The sequence below is a fragment of the Taudactylus pleione genome, unplaced genomic scaffold (genome assembly GCF_031769625.1).
Source record: "Taudactylus pleione unplaced genomic scaffold, aTauple2 ptg000438l, whole genome shotgun sequence".
In the NCBI taxonomy this organism is placed as follows: Eukaryota; Metazoa; Chordata; class Amphibia; order Anura; family Myobatrachidae; genus Taudactylus; species Taudactylus pleione.
The window spans coordinates 1,104,147-1,120,960 of record NW_028284840.1 but is presented as its reverse complement, the minus strand read 5'-3'; the positions used below and the strand labels follow the sequence as shown (position 1 = coordinate 1,120,960).

The 16,814-nt window shown below is 47.4% G+C and overlaps 1 protein-coding gene across 1 annotated transcript in view; it reads left to right on the top strand.

Moving 5' to 3' along the window:
* Positions 1–16,814, top strand: part of SPEF2 (sperm flagellar and cilia associated 2) — a 212,814-nt gene that overhangs the window by 73,989 nt on the left and 122,011 nt on the right. Inside the window, exon 10 of the mRNA XM_088447783.1 lies at positions 5,488–5,656. Within this exon, the coding sequence (XP_088303909.1) occupies positions 5,488–5,656 (169 nt within the window). The remainder of the gene's footprint in view (positions 1–5,487; positions 5,657–16,814) is intronic.

The window sequence follows — 16,814 nt, the reverse complement described above, 5'->3', positions numbered from 1 at the left end:
ACTGTGTGCTTGCATTGTAGTTTTGTCGTTTTCGTTGTGCAAATAAGTCACCAAATTTTAAGGAAAAAAGTCCCTTGGCGGGGTGCTGGCCATGTATGAGAAAAAATTACATATATAGCGTTCCCGCTAGGCTGTTTTAGCGGGGCTCGGCGCCCTGCCCTCCTTCTGGAAGGCAAAAAGCGCCCTGCCCTAACAGCCTGCGGGTGCCATCTTCACCCGCGGGTCGCAGTGTCCCGCGGGTGAAGAAATGTGCGGTGACCCGGTCACCGCCGGAGAATATTCTCCCTGTCTGCAGCGCTTGGGGGCTGCCCGGCGTGTCTGTAAGTGCCGGGCACGCCCCCAAGAGTGACGAAAAGGGGACGCGTCTTATAGACACGCCCCCTTTTCAATGGCCACGCCCCTTTCTCGCCGCGCGCGTGCCTTCGCCGCGCGCACAAACGAGCCCTCTCTAGCACCAGCGCCCTGCCTGCCGCAGGAGCTAGAGTGAACACTACATATGCACACGATGCTTACGCAGGAGAGGTGAGCCCCCTCAGATCCAGGCCCCCTGAACAGGGGCGCCGAAAGGGGGTAAAGCGGTTACTGTTTACCTGGACCCGGACTTGCTGAAGGAGCCCAGATCTTCTTCTCCCATCCTCCTCCCTCCTGTCAGTGGCAGCAGCTGGGCTGCAGTGAGTAGTCTCCTCTACATGCACCAGATAGGAGGGGGGAGAGCAGTCGCACCGATTGCCCCCCCCCCCCCCAGATCTGACACTGGCTGAGAGGCAAAATGGTGCCCCCCTGTTTAAACTTGTATTTATTCTTTGCAGGGGGTGCGGCCACGTCTCCTTACATTAGACCACGCCCCTTTCATTACCGGGACCTGGCCAGGATCTATATTGCCCTGCCCCTGCCAGACGGCTAGCTACATTGTTGAGCTTACTGTACCTCTAACCACCTTCCACAATAGAATACACTTACTGATCTATTTGTGTAACAAAAGTCACCCATTCATGTGCATGGATGCATCCAGTGAGTTACTTCTCTGCAAGTGTATGGCCACCAAAAATCACCTGTAATTTCTCTTTCCTGATACGGGGGGACTCTGGTATAGCAGACGGCGCGAGGAACCTGGGCACTTATCATATAAAACTGTCGACATAGGCTTCTTCCCCTATACCCACATCACCTGGTAAATACCTCAGCTTTATCAAGTGCCCAAAGAGACGGGCACTTATTCTTGAGCTGCTAACGCAGCTTTAATTTTGCTTATTTTTAATTTTCCTTTATCTTATTTTATATCCTTTTTAGATGCATCCGTGGCAACTTCAGGGATTGATCTTACACTGTGGGTGCACATCAATTCCTGCCTCAGTGGAGCTCTATGTTCCCTATCACATGGATAAATATACACACTTGGGTCAATGTTTTTGTCAGCTGCCAATTAATTTACCTGTATGTTTTTGGATTGTGGGTGGAAACTGGAGCACCTAAAGGAAACAAATGACCTCATTGCTGTGAGGCAGTAATGCTAACCACTACGCCATCTGTGCTGCCGCCATCTGTGCTGCTTTTACATCATATTGTGGTGGTTAATATATAACAGTTATACAGTTATTGTTACAGCAGTTTATTCCAGATTATTTGGTTTCAGTTTCACCTTTCATCCCTGGTCATTAAACAGGAACATACTTTCTCTGTGTTCATCCTTGCCTTTATTGTATGCTGATGTCAGGGAAATGCCCAAAGGCAACACTGAAAAGGGAGCTATTGTGGCTAATGCTGGGTACACACTGGCCCACATATTGGCCATTCAATTAAACGGCCAATATATCGTGTGCACGTCGGCCAGTGTGTATAGATGATATGCCTGTCCACGATGTCGTTCACAGACATATCGCGTCGGCTGCGCAGTACAGCCGATGAAAGATATATCTGCACATCGTGCTGTGTGTACAGCCAGATGGCCGATCTGTCGTCCTAATGTCCTAATGTGTACCCAGCTAAAGGTTTTCTCTGCAATAATGTCAGTCTGGATTGCATGAGGGAACTCTTTGTAAAACATGTGAAGCGCTGACCCAGTGGACTCATTCACCTCTTGTGGCCTCAGAAGATGCGGCCATGGTGGATTGGGTTAGTACATTAACCCAGGCTATAATTGAACTGTCTAGACCGTTAGCATCCAACCTTCTACAGGGATCCATAGTAATTCTGAGGTACCAACTGCCTCTAGCATGAAGGCTCTTCCAAAGTCTGTTCTGATGAACTTGGCTTCCAGGATTGTCCCAATCAGCACATGGACTAGTGCAGGCATCTTGTCTTCAGGAATTGTTATACCTTACATTACATGTACGGGGCTCATAAGCAACAGCTTCTATGCCAATACTATAATGGGATGATTCTGCCTCTGAAGCTTCTTCGCAGATTGAGGAGGACTATCAGCAGGTCTCTGGTGACCAGGATGAGTTTTTGTTGGCAGACAAAAACCACGGCAGTTGTATTGACGCGCTGAAGGCCTGAGTGAGATGATTTCTCATCGAAATCAAAAAATTTAGATATATAGTAAAAACAACTACAGAATGTCGCTTCAAGACAGCACAAATATTGAGCTAGCAGCCCTTTGAAATCTATATTCACTGCTGCAGAGGCCTGTCTACATTCTGTCCTAAGTTCTGCCGGGTGAATAAAGCAGTAGAAAGGTGGTTGCAAAGGTCCACTTAGGAAGGGCTCAAGTCTGGGAGACATCGCTCAGTCAGAACAGATGACCCTGTGTGAAGAGAGGAATGGCTTATATTGGTGAAGCGACCATTGAAACTGGTCTACTGTAGTTTCAACCAAAATTTCAGCCACAAAATAAATTATGTATTTAGGGTTCCTTTCAATACAAAAAAAAAAAATCATCAAAAAGTGTTTCTTCCAATGGAAAAGAGTCTACTTGGTTCTTTGTTGAAAAAGAAGGTACAGCAGTGGTGGTGTACTTCTGCATGAATGTGTTGTGCAAGAACTGGTACAATTTGTCCAAATTCTTTCAAGTATGTTCCAGTCAGAACTTACAGAGAGTAACAACCAGGCTAAGGCATGCACACCTAAATAGAGGCCATCCATTCACCATTTGGAACTGAGCAACTATTGGCAACAGATGCCAGTCTCAGCGGTGGCAAGCTGTGATACTTCAGTCAACTTTATAGGAATGTTTAGACAGAGAGTCATCAATTCCAATCAAAGTTGAGGAAATCAGGGTAGTATTCTGCACCCTGACCCAGGCCCTGTCTCTTCTTTAGGGTCACTCTGTGCATGTAAAATCTGGCACCACTGCTGTTGCATATCCGAACAATCAAAGATGTCAAGCAATGCAAGAACCAGACTGAATCATGAAATAGGCCAAAAATTAGTTCCAGACCCATGGCAGTTTACATTCTGGGAGTAGACAATTGGAAGGCAAACTATCTCAGCCACCAGAACATAAATCCTGGAGAGTAGACCCTTCATCTGGTGGTCATCAACAGCTAGTTGATCGATAATGTCTGCTCGACTTTGACATGATTCCGTTGAGGTACAGTACTGCACCAGGAACAGAGAACCAAGAGCATTTTGCATAGACACCGTGATAGTCACTTGGGCCTTTTCTCTTATTCTTATTTTCCCACCAATGCGATGATCCCAACAGTTTTGAAAAGCTAAAAAGAGGGAGTTCCTGCCATTCTGATGGCCAAAGATTGCCTGTGTCGGTGACGGTATGAAGATCTACTCAGCATGGTGATCTTTCTCTGAGGCTGGACCTTCTCAAACAAGGCCCATTTTTGCAAATGGCCTTTCCTTGATTGGCTTCAACGGGATTACCATTGAAGGAGCCTTTCTGAATGCCAAAGGATTTGCGGACAATTCTGTCCAGACAATGTTAAGGGATGGTAAGACAGCCTCTGCCAGAATATACCATAGGACCTGGAGGACCTACTTTTACTGGTGCAAAACAAAAAATTTTATTGCTTCTTTCCATATATCCAGACTACTTTTATTCCCTCAGGAAGGATGGAAATCCAGTCTGCATGTAAATTCCTTGAAGTTTCAGTGCTTTCTGTCTTGCAGGTTTCCAATATACAATATAGACCTTTCTGCATGGAGTGCTACAAATACAACTTTGATTTATTTCCCCGGTAGTTCCTTGGGATTTCGCATGCAACCAGCCGCTGCGAAAATATGCTAATGAATGCATTCGCACTGCCGTCGCAGCACAAGATCCGCACTAATGTGCAAGTATGCGAAATCATCGGTAACATCGGAGCTGCATGCACACTTGCGGTTGACTTTACCCTACCACGGCAGTTGCTAAACTTCCTGCACACAGTGAGTACTGGGTTCGCTGTGAATAATTTATGCACACCCCTTCAACGGTGTTCAAACGCACTGACAAGCCTGCGTTCGCAAGACCACCCTCCTTCACCACCCACAAACTGCACTTCCTGTTAATCACTGACTGATGGCTCTGCGTACTGCCTGTGATTGCATTCCCGATTGCAGCGCCTGGTTCGCACACGCACACTGCATCTTATACGCCTGCGCAGATCGCAAACATCGGCTGGATGTGTGCGAACGCAGCATTGCGATCCAACCTGAATCAGGCCCTTAGTTCTTTGAACTCTACAACATCCACTTTTTCTACCATTGGAGTCAGTGGACCTTAAAATGCTAACATTGAAGATGATTTTTCTTTTCTTGCCATTACTTCGGTGGGAGAAGGGTCCAAACTAGAAGCCTCTCCTGTCGGTCGCCTTTCTTAGTCTTCCAGACAGACCAGGCTGTTTTAAGAACTAAACCTTCTTTACCACTGAGTGTAGTGCCCTGATTTCATATTAATCAGGGAGTGTTGCCCCAGCTTTACTGGATAATGCACATTCAGGTGCAGGGGGCTCTCTCAATCCTTAGATGTAGTTAGGGCTCTGCAAATGCATGTCCATAGAAAAGAGTTGCATCGTACTGACAATCTCTTTGTTTTATAAGATCTTTATCAGCCCATCTCCTAATCCACCAACCACTAGATTATGGCTGCATTTTGACAGTCTTAACATTTTAGAGTATATGCCCGAAAATGTGAAAGCCCCCCCTCAGCTATGTCCCTTGGTTAGGTTATCCTCTTGTTTTTTTGGACTAATTTGGTTGTGTGCTGACACAGCATGTCATGCTATTCCCCCTTTCTACACTGTATCTGTTCTATGGGCTTTTATTGGTTAAAAACGGAGGTGCTTGGTAGCTGGCTGGGTAATAGAAGGGGAGGAGCCTATGTTGATGGTTTTATTGAAAAGTGCCCAGACTCTTCATGCCATCTGCTTTACACCAGATTCTCCAGTGTCCCCCATGGAATCAGAAATAAGGATGTAACAGTGAGTACGAGAAAAGTGCAGTATATATTTTACAGATGTAACAAAAGTTGACATGATCTTAATTGTCTTTGAATATAATAAACATAGTAATGATAAATATGATTTACGAATGAACCTTTTATTTCTTCAGGCTAATACCAAGTGCGCTAATGCGAGAATGGAAAGAGATCTATTTTACTGGATTGCCTCTGTATGAGGAAGCGTTGATAGACCCTCTACCTTCTGAGCCAACTCCAGAACAACTTGTGGAACTGGAGAAAGAGAGTCTGTTAGATGAGAAAGAATATGAGGAATACAAGGTACAAGCTGTAAAATAGAGATCTGATCATTTTCATTGTGAGTTTGCCTATGTATATTTGTTTTGTTGCCCAGTATTAAAGCAGCACCTTTTACTTATGCTTCATGTGTGTCTCTTAGCTGTCCTTTTACAGATCATTATCTCCTTTTCAAAACCTCTCTTCCCGGACCCTTATTGCTGATAGTCACAAATGCAGACTCCTAGGGCCAAATGTAATAATCCGCAATTTGCAGGAGCCACCGAGATTCCGGCAAGATAGTCATAACATTTAAAGCAGCAATTAGTTTGAAGGCAAAACTAGCCTGGGTTTGTCTTTAAACTAATTGCCACTTTAAATCTAATGACTATCCCGCTGGAATTGCACTGACTCATGCAAATTGCGGGCTATTACATTTGGCCCCTACTCTCAGCATATCATCTAATGGCAGAAAAGAGACAAGGTGGGAAAGGATTTTACAGTATACAGAGGAGATAGAGCTCAGAGAGGTGGTCCAAAAGCCTCTCTGCTCACTACAACATGTGCTATGCCACTGTGGTTTGTGATTGGTCACATGCCACTGTGGAAGCTTTGCAGAACTATAACTAGTAGCAGCTTGAACAAACAAACCAAGAAAAATAATAATTACCGAGCTTCTTCTTGTAGCCTGCCATAGTGATTTATGCTTATTATATACATGCCTCATTATTTCATGTGATTCTTGCTTTAAGACTCAATATATATAAATATATGTATATGTGTGTATCTTTTTGTGAACTTTATAATTGCATTTATATTATTCATAACAAATATTTGGTGGTGTTGAAATTCACTGTACATTAGATAATTGTTTTGCAATACGTGGATATAGGGACTTAGGACCTGATTCAGCTTTGTACGCTATGACGTGGCAGTGATGCAAAATGATGCTGATGCTGCAGGAGGCGCTTTTTTCTGCATCGTCCATCTAAGTAACCCGCAGGTCACTCAGGATGGCCGTGTAGTTCACGCTTCTGGGGCCAGTGAAGTTGTGTCTGAAAACGCAGCCACTGGCCTCGGCACACCAATGTTTTCTGGGACACTGGCGGGCACTGATTTTGTATGCAGCTGGCGTGAGCATATACGCGAATGCCACAGCCGCCTGGAAATGCATTAAGACGTACACCGGCGGCCTAGCTGATCCAAATAAGTGCATACAAATACCCAGCGATGGTCGTAGAGCCTTCGATAATCGACTATATGAGTAACCCTGTGGCCGCACAGAATGGTCGCAGGAACTGAGACGCTGGTGGCATATTTTCTGAGTACGGCATCGCAGATATAGACAGGCACACGCTTCGAAAATGGTCGCATACACACACGCATTTTTTGCCACCACTCCCTGTTACCTCCCACAAAATGGCCCATCTCTCAATCACTTGCGAATAAATCCTCACTTCAATCTCCATGCGAGCGCATTGCGGCTAAGATGCATGCGCAGTCCACCGATAACCGCTCAACTGCGTGAACATCGATATATCATCCGCATCTGAATCAGGCCCTCAGTACCATCAGTGGGAGGAGAAAAGATGGAATCCGCTAATGAGAGTGGCCAGCTAGTGCCGCATCATCCGCAGCTCTCCGGCACCCACAGCAGACACTGTATGCCCCACTGACAGATGTATGTGTGTGTGCATTCAGGTCTGTCACAGTTGCAATTACATGAATGCGTCCTTACTGTAATCGGCTATCGCTTGCCTGTTCCTTCTCACCCCTGTTCCGCCTCACCAAGCGTTAGGAGCCATATGTGTAAGATGTCTCCAAATCTGCATTTGAATTTGCATATGAATATATTTCATTTTTGGTCTGCATGCCCAGTATGGAAATGTGCATATTATGCACCAAAAATGCCTATCTGTACATGAGCCCCAGTGTGCAGGAGATGGGGTTACAGAATGGGGTCTTTTTTTAAATTAATTTGTTATCTAGATTGTATTGTGCTGATCGCTCTGCCTCTTATGCAATAATAACTGCGGAGCATACAGGTGCTATATAAATAAAGGTTTATAAACTAATTATCATTTTTCTTTTCTATAATATAGCATTAATGTATTATATTAACGTGATAATCTAATATTAGAGGTAACAAAGAAGTTCTGTGACCAAGTGCTTTATACAAGTCACATAAACTTAAGGTGACTTCTAATGTCCATAATGATTTACATAAGAGGTGGATTATTCCTTATAGTACATACGTTTTCATATTGAACCCTGAAGTGATGGCATCATAATTTACAGTGTTTTTATATAGATATATATACAGGAGTGTATACATATATTAAAATATTTTTTATCTAATATACTTTAAGGGATTTTTTTACCCTTAATACTGACATTTATAGCAATTTTATTAAGTTCTTTTTTATTATTATTATTATTTTAGTGTTCATTTTCATTGATTACTTTTTTAAGTAGTATTTGTTTACTTGTACTTATGTAGAAAATATTTATTTTTATTATGATTCCTTTGATACCTTTATTATCGGCACACCACCTTGTATGTTCCGTATTTTGTAGAGGTGGTGGAACACATATCTGGTATGAGCCTGCTGTGTGTCTTCAATTAACACTTTTTTTTTCATCTATATTGAGTGGTTTTTATTTGGTAAGATTACTATATAAGCACTGCACACTTCTCCCATTTGGTGGATTTTCCTATGAATCAGTATGAACAACACTCAGAGTTCCTGGTACGGTTTAAAACAGTTACTGCTGACCTTCAGGAATGGACCTCTGTACATTCCATGACCTGGAAGTGTAAATGAAACATGATGAAGGAACTGTCAAGGTTGCTGTATTTTTTCCAAGTGTTACCAATGGAAGTCCCTATGAAAATTCTTCTGTCATTGTAGTGCAGATTTTCTCTGTTTAGATGAGCTGGTAGGCGCCATTGTGTAAAAATTAGAATTTATTATAAGTCTTCGAAAGGCGAAGGGCTCAGAGAACCAAATCTACCGCTTTACTTTCTAGTCACTCATTTAGCTCAGTGCATTTTGTGCTGCTCCTCTCATAAGTCCAGAACTTGGGTTTGCATCTAAAATGCCCCCACTTTCTTTCTCACTATGGGGCCTATTTATCAATTAATATTTGCGGGATATCCCCCTAAAACATCTGTTTGTGTAGTTTGTTTTTTGAGGAGGGGGGACGTTGTCCCTCTGAATATAAAGTTTCCATCGAATGTATATACTGTACAGGGGACTGCATTTTTTATCGCAAAAGCAGCCCCCATCGGTTTCTCTGAGGGGTTCCTTATTTCAGAATTTACCAAGTTCCAAATTGAGGAGCACTCTGGAGCTTTAGCCCTGGTTAGCCATTGCAGCCTATAGACTATTCTTTGAGATTGGAAATCCATAAGATCCCTCACACCAACGACCACCCATGCTTGCGTGGTCAGCAGACCACGCAAGAGCAGTTGTGCTGCAGAGTCCCGAAGAAGAAGGGATGTGATCACATTAGCATTTCGGAGACCTGAGGGTAGTTTTTAGTACACTCACGCAATCCGTAATGTCATATTGCCATTTCAAGCGGCAAAATGCTATTTTAATTATTGGGTCTAGAACCCCATAATTAATAAATAGGCCCCTATGGGTCACTTCACATAGTAGAGTGCCGAAAAAAATTCTACTGTAACTCGTTCTTTAAGATTTTGTGACTGGAATTTGCAGAAAAACCAATCTCTTCTCAAATTCACCCTCATTCCCTCCAGGCTTCAGTCATTCTTTCATCACTGTTTGGATTAGTCAAAGTCTATGTATTATTGAAGACATAACACCTCTGAAGCTCTCCATCTTTTGTAGACCTTAAAGAAAAATTCAAGACTCCAGACACTGGCTTTTTTCAATATTTCCATCACGTTTTCAACAAACACGTTAACAGCATCTCCGGGGCTGTGTGTTGTTGAGAGTGAGTGTAGAAGGGAGCTGTGTATTGGGGACAGTGAGTGAAGAGGGGGGGCTGCGTACTGTTTAGTTCCTTGACTTGGGCAATGCTGGCACAACGTTCTAGTAGAGCATAGAGGGCATTCTTTTAAATGCTGTTCTCAACCATCAATATTAATAACAATTTTAGCAAATGCTCAGATTCTGGATTCAAATTGGTCTTTAACTGCCAAATGGCTGTTTTTGTAACATCAAACAGTTTTTTTTAAAACGGAAAGGATTTGTAAACCTGGGGACCTAGTTACCGCAGAACAATATCATTATTTCAGTATATCTACTCTACAAAATTGTCCATATGAGCGAATGGCTTCATGTGACCTTGTTGTGCTATAACAGAAAGTTGCCTATACTTTAGCTATGATCTTTGCCAAATGAGTATCAGAATTGTCAGTACTTTCAATTAAGGAACTCCTTTAGTATTATACATATTGGTCCTGAGTCATAGGTGGCCAGATTGCATGCTTGAAAATAAATGCATGTCTTCACCTGCAGTCCGGTGTTGGCTGCCATATCCAAATAATCCAGGATTTCTACTTCAGGGTCCATAGGGTATCCACAGGATACCTTGGGGTATAGGTGTGACGTCAGTCGCAGGGCACCAAAGAGTTAAGCTTTCAGCCTCCCAGGATGCACTAGGTCCCCCTCCTATACCCCGCCCCCGGGCCAAGGCACCTCAGTTTAGTTTGGTGCCCGGCCGGAGTCGGGTGCACCTGTTGGAGTGGGGGCTAGAAGAGCCCCTGAAGATTTTTCTTCATGCAGCTGTGGCTGCACATCTGGATGAACAGCATGGACAGTCAGTCCTGACGTCCATGCTGTCTTCCCTACACCCCGCCGGTACCAGAACGCCGGTACTGATCCGGGGATGCTGGTGGGCGTCTGGGGTCACAGCTAGCGGTGACCCCAGATGCTCCGGACCATGGCCGGATTCAAGGGGGACAGAGGTAAGCAGCGGGGTCCCGCGGTGGGTCCCCGCTGATCACATGGTCCTAAGTCCCCAGGCAGGGGGCTCCCTGGGGACTGGCTGCAGCGTGGAGCCAGGCGACCAACCTGCGCTTCCACTACCCCCTGGGACAGCGGACCGCAGCAGAGCGGTAGCGCTGCGGCGTCCCAGGGGTTAAATGCATGCCAGGGGAGCGCGCCTTCCCTGTCTCACAGCCGGCGCCTCCCCCGCTGCACACAGCCCTCTCTGCACTGTGCTGACTGGTCCTGTGTCAGCGCTCCTCCCCCAGGCCAGCTTCTCTCTGCTCCTCGGCGGCCATCTTCTCTGCAACGCATGGTGAACGCTGCTGGAAGTCTGGAAGGAAGCATCGTGGTCTGGGTCCCCCCGCATACCTCTCCTCCGCTGTGGCTCAGGTCTGTGTATGCAGCGCTGTGTCCTACCAGGCCCTGTGTCTGTGTAGTTGAGTGATCAGCGCTGTTAGTGCAGGAATTGTTATTTCTCTGCATTGTATGTGACTGTGCTAGCGCTGCCTGTAACTTTTCTTCTCTAAACTGTCAGCTTTATTACTGTCCCTGTTCTTTCTGCTAAAGCCCTTGCGGTGCGGTGCTGCAGGGTGGTCTCTCGCCTATTTAATACTTAATTGGTGAGAGAGGTCACATACATGGTGCCATCATGTCTGAAAGTGATTTTCCCCTCCGGCTACAGTGTACCACGTGCAAAGTACCGTTAGCGGAGGGGGAGGGTAGCGCGGAGGGCCTTTGCTGGCAGTGTTTGTCCATGGCGCGGCCTATTACGGTTACAGCACCGGTACAGGAGCCGCCCTGGGCTTGTTTCGCTCAGGCGTTAACAGCTTTAGTGGGCCAGTTAGCTCCGCAGCCCGCGTTTACTCCGATGGGTTTGTCCCAGCAGTCTGTGGTGTCGTCACCCATGCAGGGGTTCCCACGACAATTGGTGGTACCCCACAGTCTCCCTATTTCCCCGCTCCCGGGTTCTCAGGAGCCAGCGTGGGTTAACTCCCTGACGAGTTCTGTACAGCACTTGTCGGATGTGTTGCAAGGGGAGTCTGTGATGCGGCCTCATAAAAGGCCGGTGGCGTCTCTGTCCGCTCCTTATGAGGATGACGAAGGGACGTCTGATGATGGGGAGATTCTGGATCCTTACGATCAGGAACCTTTCCATACTAAGGACGCTGATGCTAAGTCCAAAGTATATATTCCTGGACTTATTCGGGCGGTCCGCACAGCCTTGGTGATTGAGGACGAAGTTCCCCCAGCGGCTAAATCTAAGTATGCCTTTTTTCAAAGATGTGAAGGGCGATGCCACAGTCTTTCCTCTTTCGGGTCAGTTGGTGGACCATTTAGAGGAGGCGTGGAAACAACCTGGCAAAAGATACCAGCCGCAGAGACGCCTGGCGGTGGCTTATCCGTTCGCGGATAATTATTTTGCTAAGTGTGAATCCCCTCCACAGGTGGATTCTCACGTGACCCGTCTTGTCCGTAGTGCCACATTGCCGATGCCATCCATGTCCTCCCTTAAGGATGCTACGGACCGCAAGGTAGAAATCTGCCTGAAGTCCGCTTATTCCCTTGCAGGGGGGGCAGCACGGCCGGCTATGGCCATTTGCTGGGTTGCCAGAGCGATGGAGCGCTGGGCGGATTCATTAGAGGCTTCTTTTGAATCCGACTGTCCGGCCGAACAGGCGGAGTTGATTGGCAATCTCCGTGATTCGGCCACCTACATCAACGAGGCGGCTCTAGACATTAGTACTCTGGTGTCTAGAATTTCTTCAGCAGCGGTAGCTGCTCGTCGCACCTTGTGGCTGCGATCCTGGAAGGCGGACGCAGATCCAAGAAAGGTCTGGAAGCGTTGCCGTTTACCGGAGAAGTTCTCTTCGGTCCGGATCTGGATAAGATTGTGGCCACGCTGGCGGCAGCCAAATCTGCTTGTCTCCCGTCGGCCGCTGCTCCTTCTGGTTCTGGACCATCGTCCTTTCGGTCATCTAGGGCCCAGGGCAGGCCCAAACCACAGTCGTTTCCTCGACAGGCTGGCCCTAAGAAATCGGTCAAGCCCCGGAAACAGGCATGGAGTACCAGACGTCCGGCCCCCAAGCCAGATGACAAGCCTGCGGCCTGACGGTCCGGGTCTCCCCTTGGGGGATCCCAGGGTGGGAGGCCGCCTGCTGCAGTTCTCCCGGTGTTGGTCGTTCACTACGACAGACACTTGGGTTCTGGAGGTGGTCTCTCACGGGTACGCCCTCTCCTTCCGGCACAGACCCCCGGCTCAATTCTTCACCACGGGTCTACCATCAGACCGGAACAAGGCTACGGAGCTGCGGAAGGTATTGCACACTATGCTCCAGGCTGGAGTTATAGTGCCTGTTCCATTCTCCCAGAGGGGCCAGGGTTTCTATTCAAATCTATTTTTGGTACAGAAACCCAATGGGTCATATCGTCCGATTCTCAACCTCAAAGCACTCAACAAGTCTTTGCGGGTCCCGAAGTTTCGGATGGAGACCCTACGGTCCATCATTCTGGCGCTGGAACCTGGGGACTACATGGTGTCATTGGACATACAGGACACTATGGCGGTCATGGCGGCTTCTCTGCGGCTGCAAGGAGTCCGCATGTTGCCGTACTTGGACGACCTGTTATTGGTGGCAGGATCTCCAGAGCTCCTGTTACACCACTTGGACCTGACCATTGCACTGCTGCAACGGCACGGCTGGCTAATCAACTGGCAGAAGTCCACTCTAATCCCGTCTCGGAGGATTCTGCATCTTGGAGCCTTATTGGACTCGGGACAGCAAAGGATCTTCGTGACGGAGGACAAGATCTCTGCTTTACAGTCAAGGGTGCGCAGTTGTCTGCACAGCCGCCGGGTGTCCTTACACTCGGCGATGAGGTTACTGGGCTCCATGGTGTCGGTGTTCGACATGGTGGAATACGCCCAGTTTCACTCCAGACCTCTGCAGCACCTGATCCTGTCCAAGTGGAACGGGCTGCCTCAGTCTCTGAAGTTCCAGACGATTGTGCTCACCCCGGAGGTTCGCCTGTCCCTTGCGTGGTGGTTAAAGACGACCCACCTCAACAAGGGACGTCCGTTCTGGGTTCCAAATTGGGTCCTGTTGACAACGGACGCCAGTCTTCGGGGCTGGGGAGCAGTTTCGGGTCCACACTTGTTCCAGGGCAGGTGGACACCGACAGAAGCGGAGCTTCCAATAAATATCTTGGAACTCCGTGCGGTCTTCAATGCTCTCCTGCAGGCACAGCGGTTTCTCCAGGGTCACCCGGTGCAGGTCCAGTCGGACAATGCTACCACCGTGGCCTACATAAACAGGCAAGGAGGAACTCGCAGTCGGGCGGCTCTCGTAGAGGTCTCTCGGATCCTGGTTTGGGCGGAGCGCAATCTTCCGGCCATATCAGCGGTCTTCATCCCGGGAGTGCTAAATTGGGAGGCGGACTTTCTAAGTCGCCAGGACGTTCATCCAGGGGAATGGTCCCTGCACCCGGACGTTTTTCAACTACTGGTGGACAGGTGGGGTCTTCCAGAAATCGACCTCATGGCGTCCTGGCACAACAACAAGTTGCCGATGTACGGGTCTCGCACAAGAGACTAAGGGGCGTCTCTGGTGGATGCTCTGTCCGTCCGGTGGACGTCCAGGTTCGCATACCTGTTCCCTCCGGTCTCCCTTCTTCCACGGGTAATCCGGAAATTCAAACAGGAAGGAGGGACGCTCCTGTTGATAGCTCCCGCGTGGCCCAGACGGCACTGGTTCTCAGACCTTCAGGGTCTGTCCGTGGACAGTCCTCTGCGGTTGCCGCTACGACCGGACCTTCTGTCTCAGGGTCCTTGTCTTCACCCGGACCTGACTCGGCTGTCTTTGGCGGCGTGGCTGTTGAGACGGCCATGCTGAGGTCCTGGGGGTTTTCCAGCTCTGTGGTGCGTACCATGTTACGAGCTCGGAAACCGTCTTCCGCGAGGATATACCATCGCGTGTGGCATACGTTCTTCCAGTGGTGTCGACCGAGAGGTTATGCACCGCGGGAGTTTCGTCTGTCTCGGATTCTCGCCTTCCTGCAAGCGGGACTAGATCATGGGCTTCGCCTTGCTTCTTTGAAGGTACAGGTTTCGGCCCTATCTGTCTGGTTTCACCGTAGGATTGCTACAATCCCGGATGTGCGCACCTTTATGCAAGGTGTTCTCCGTATTCAGCCGCCCTTTGTTCCACCTGTGGCGCCTTGGGATTTGGCTGTGGTCCTGAGGGCTCTCCAAGGACCGCCGTTTGAACCACTGGACTCAGTGGATATTAAATGGCTAACAGCTAAGACTGTTTTCCTTCTGGCCGTTGCTTCAGCCAGACATGTTTCTGAGTTAGGGGCTCTTTCTTGTAGACCCCCTTTCTTGGTTTTTCATGGGAACAGGGCAGTGCTCCGCACTCGGCCCGAGTTTCTTCCCAAAGTTGTTTCCCAGTTTCATGTTAACGAGGAAATAGTTGTTCCGGCCTTTAACTCACCGGGTCTTTCCGTGGGTGAGGCCTCTTTGGATGTTGTGCGGGCCTTAAGGACTTATGTTGACCGCACTTCTTTGTTTAGGAAGTCGGACGCTTTGTTGTCCTCTATGGCTTCTGTAAAAAGGGTTGGCCTGCTTCAAAGCAAACTTTGGCAGCCTGGATCCGTATGGCTATTTCTGAAGCTTATCTTCATGAAGGCCTACCGGTCCCTCCTTCTCTGAAGGCTCATTCCACTAGGTCTGTGGGTCCTTCGTGGGCAGCTCGACGTGGTGCCTCGGCAGTTCAGATCTGCAAGGCTGCTACGTGGTCTTCTGTCCATACCTTCGTGAGGTATTACAGGTTTGACACCTTCGCCTCTCAGGATGCTTCCTTCGGGCGGCGGATTCTCCTTTCTGCACAGGAGCGTCCCCACCCTTAAAGGATACTGCTTTGGGACATCCCCAAGGTATCCTGTGGATACCCTATGGACCCTGAAGTAGAAAATATGAGATATGGTAAGAACTTACCCTTGTTATCTCTATTTCTACGAAGTCCATAGGGTTCCACAGGACTCCCGCCCTGTCGCACCTGTGCTGCAGATGGGCTTTGCTCTGGTCACCGGTTTTCCGTCTCCCTCTGGTGAGAATGTGATTCTTGTATGTGTCCAGATCTTTGTTCTCTCTCTTCCTTCTCCTCCTCCGGCCTATGGCTTGGTAACTAACTGAGGTGCCTTGGCCCGGGGGCGGGGTATAGGAGGGGGACCTAGTGCATCCTGGGAGGCTGAAAGCTTAACTCTTTGGTGCCCTGCGACTGACGTCACACCTATACCCCAAGGTATCCTGTGGAACCCTATGGACTTCGTAGAAATAGAGATAACAAGGGTAAGTTCTTACCATATCTCATATTATTTCAATATGGTATGCAAATATTCCAAAATACGGAATATTCCGATATCCAAAATACCCCTGGTTCCAAGCATTTTGCATATGGGAGACTCAACCTGTACTGCCAACATGCTCACGACATGCAGTTACTGTCCCGTTACACGCATTAAGCTGCAAATGGAGGTGCGTGTTGAGATGTGTATGACTCGTGCATCTGAATGGGGCCCATTAAGAACTCTTCATTAGTATGTGGCTAATTGTCGACTTTTTCATCTACTAATAATTTATTGTTCCTTTCCATAGCCCAGATCCTGGGAATTTGCAGATTTAAAATTTGCTTACTGTATAGTCAATGCTGCTTTAAAGGCCTAACACTTTGGGCCAAATGTAATAGGGTGAGAGTTTGGAAAATGTGAGAGTTTAGCAGTAACCTCTCACATTGGTCGAGTTTTATCTTGAAAAATGAGAAAACATCTGGATGAGATTTTAAATCGTGAGAGTTTTTTGAGTCTGAAAAACATGCGAGTTTGCTCTGTTGCTTTGTTCTCGGACTCTATTACATTGGGCGAGTTTAGAAAATGTGAGAGTTTTCTCACATTTTATAAACTCTCACCCTATTACATTTGGCCATTTGTATCTCCCTGGTGTAATCATAGGCTTTTAGCTAACAGATCTATAAAACAGCAATGTGGTTGTCGCTATGTGTCTTCGCAAAATTCATCATGCCTGCTCCTCGTTGTCAGTAGTGTTATGTAATGGCCACAAATAAGTAATGGCTTAACATCTATCCCACATTCATTCTGGATTCATCTATTATATGCATTGATATCATGGCAAGTCCTGGACTGTTCATCGCTTTCTCCTTTGTCTAAAGTGCTGGACTTGGGCATAG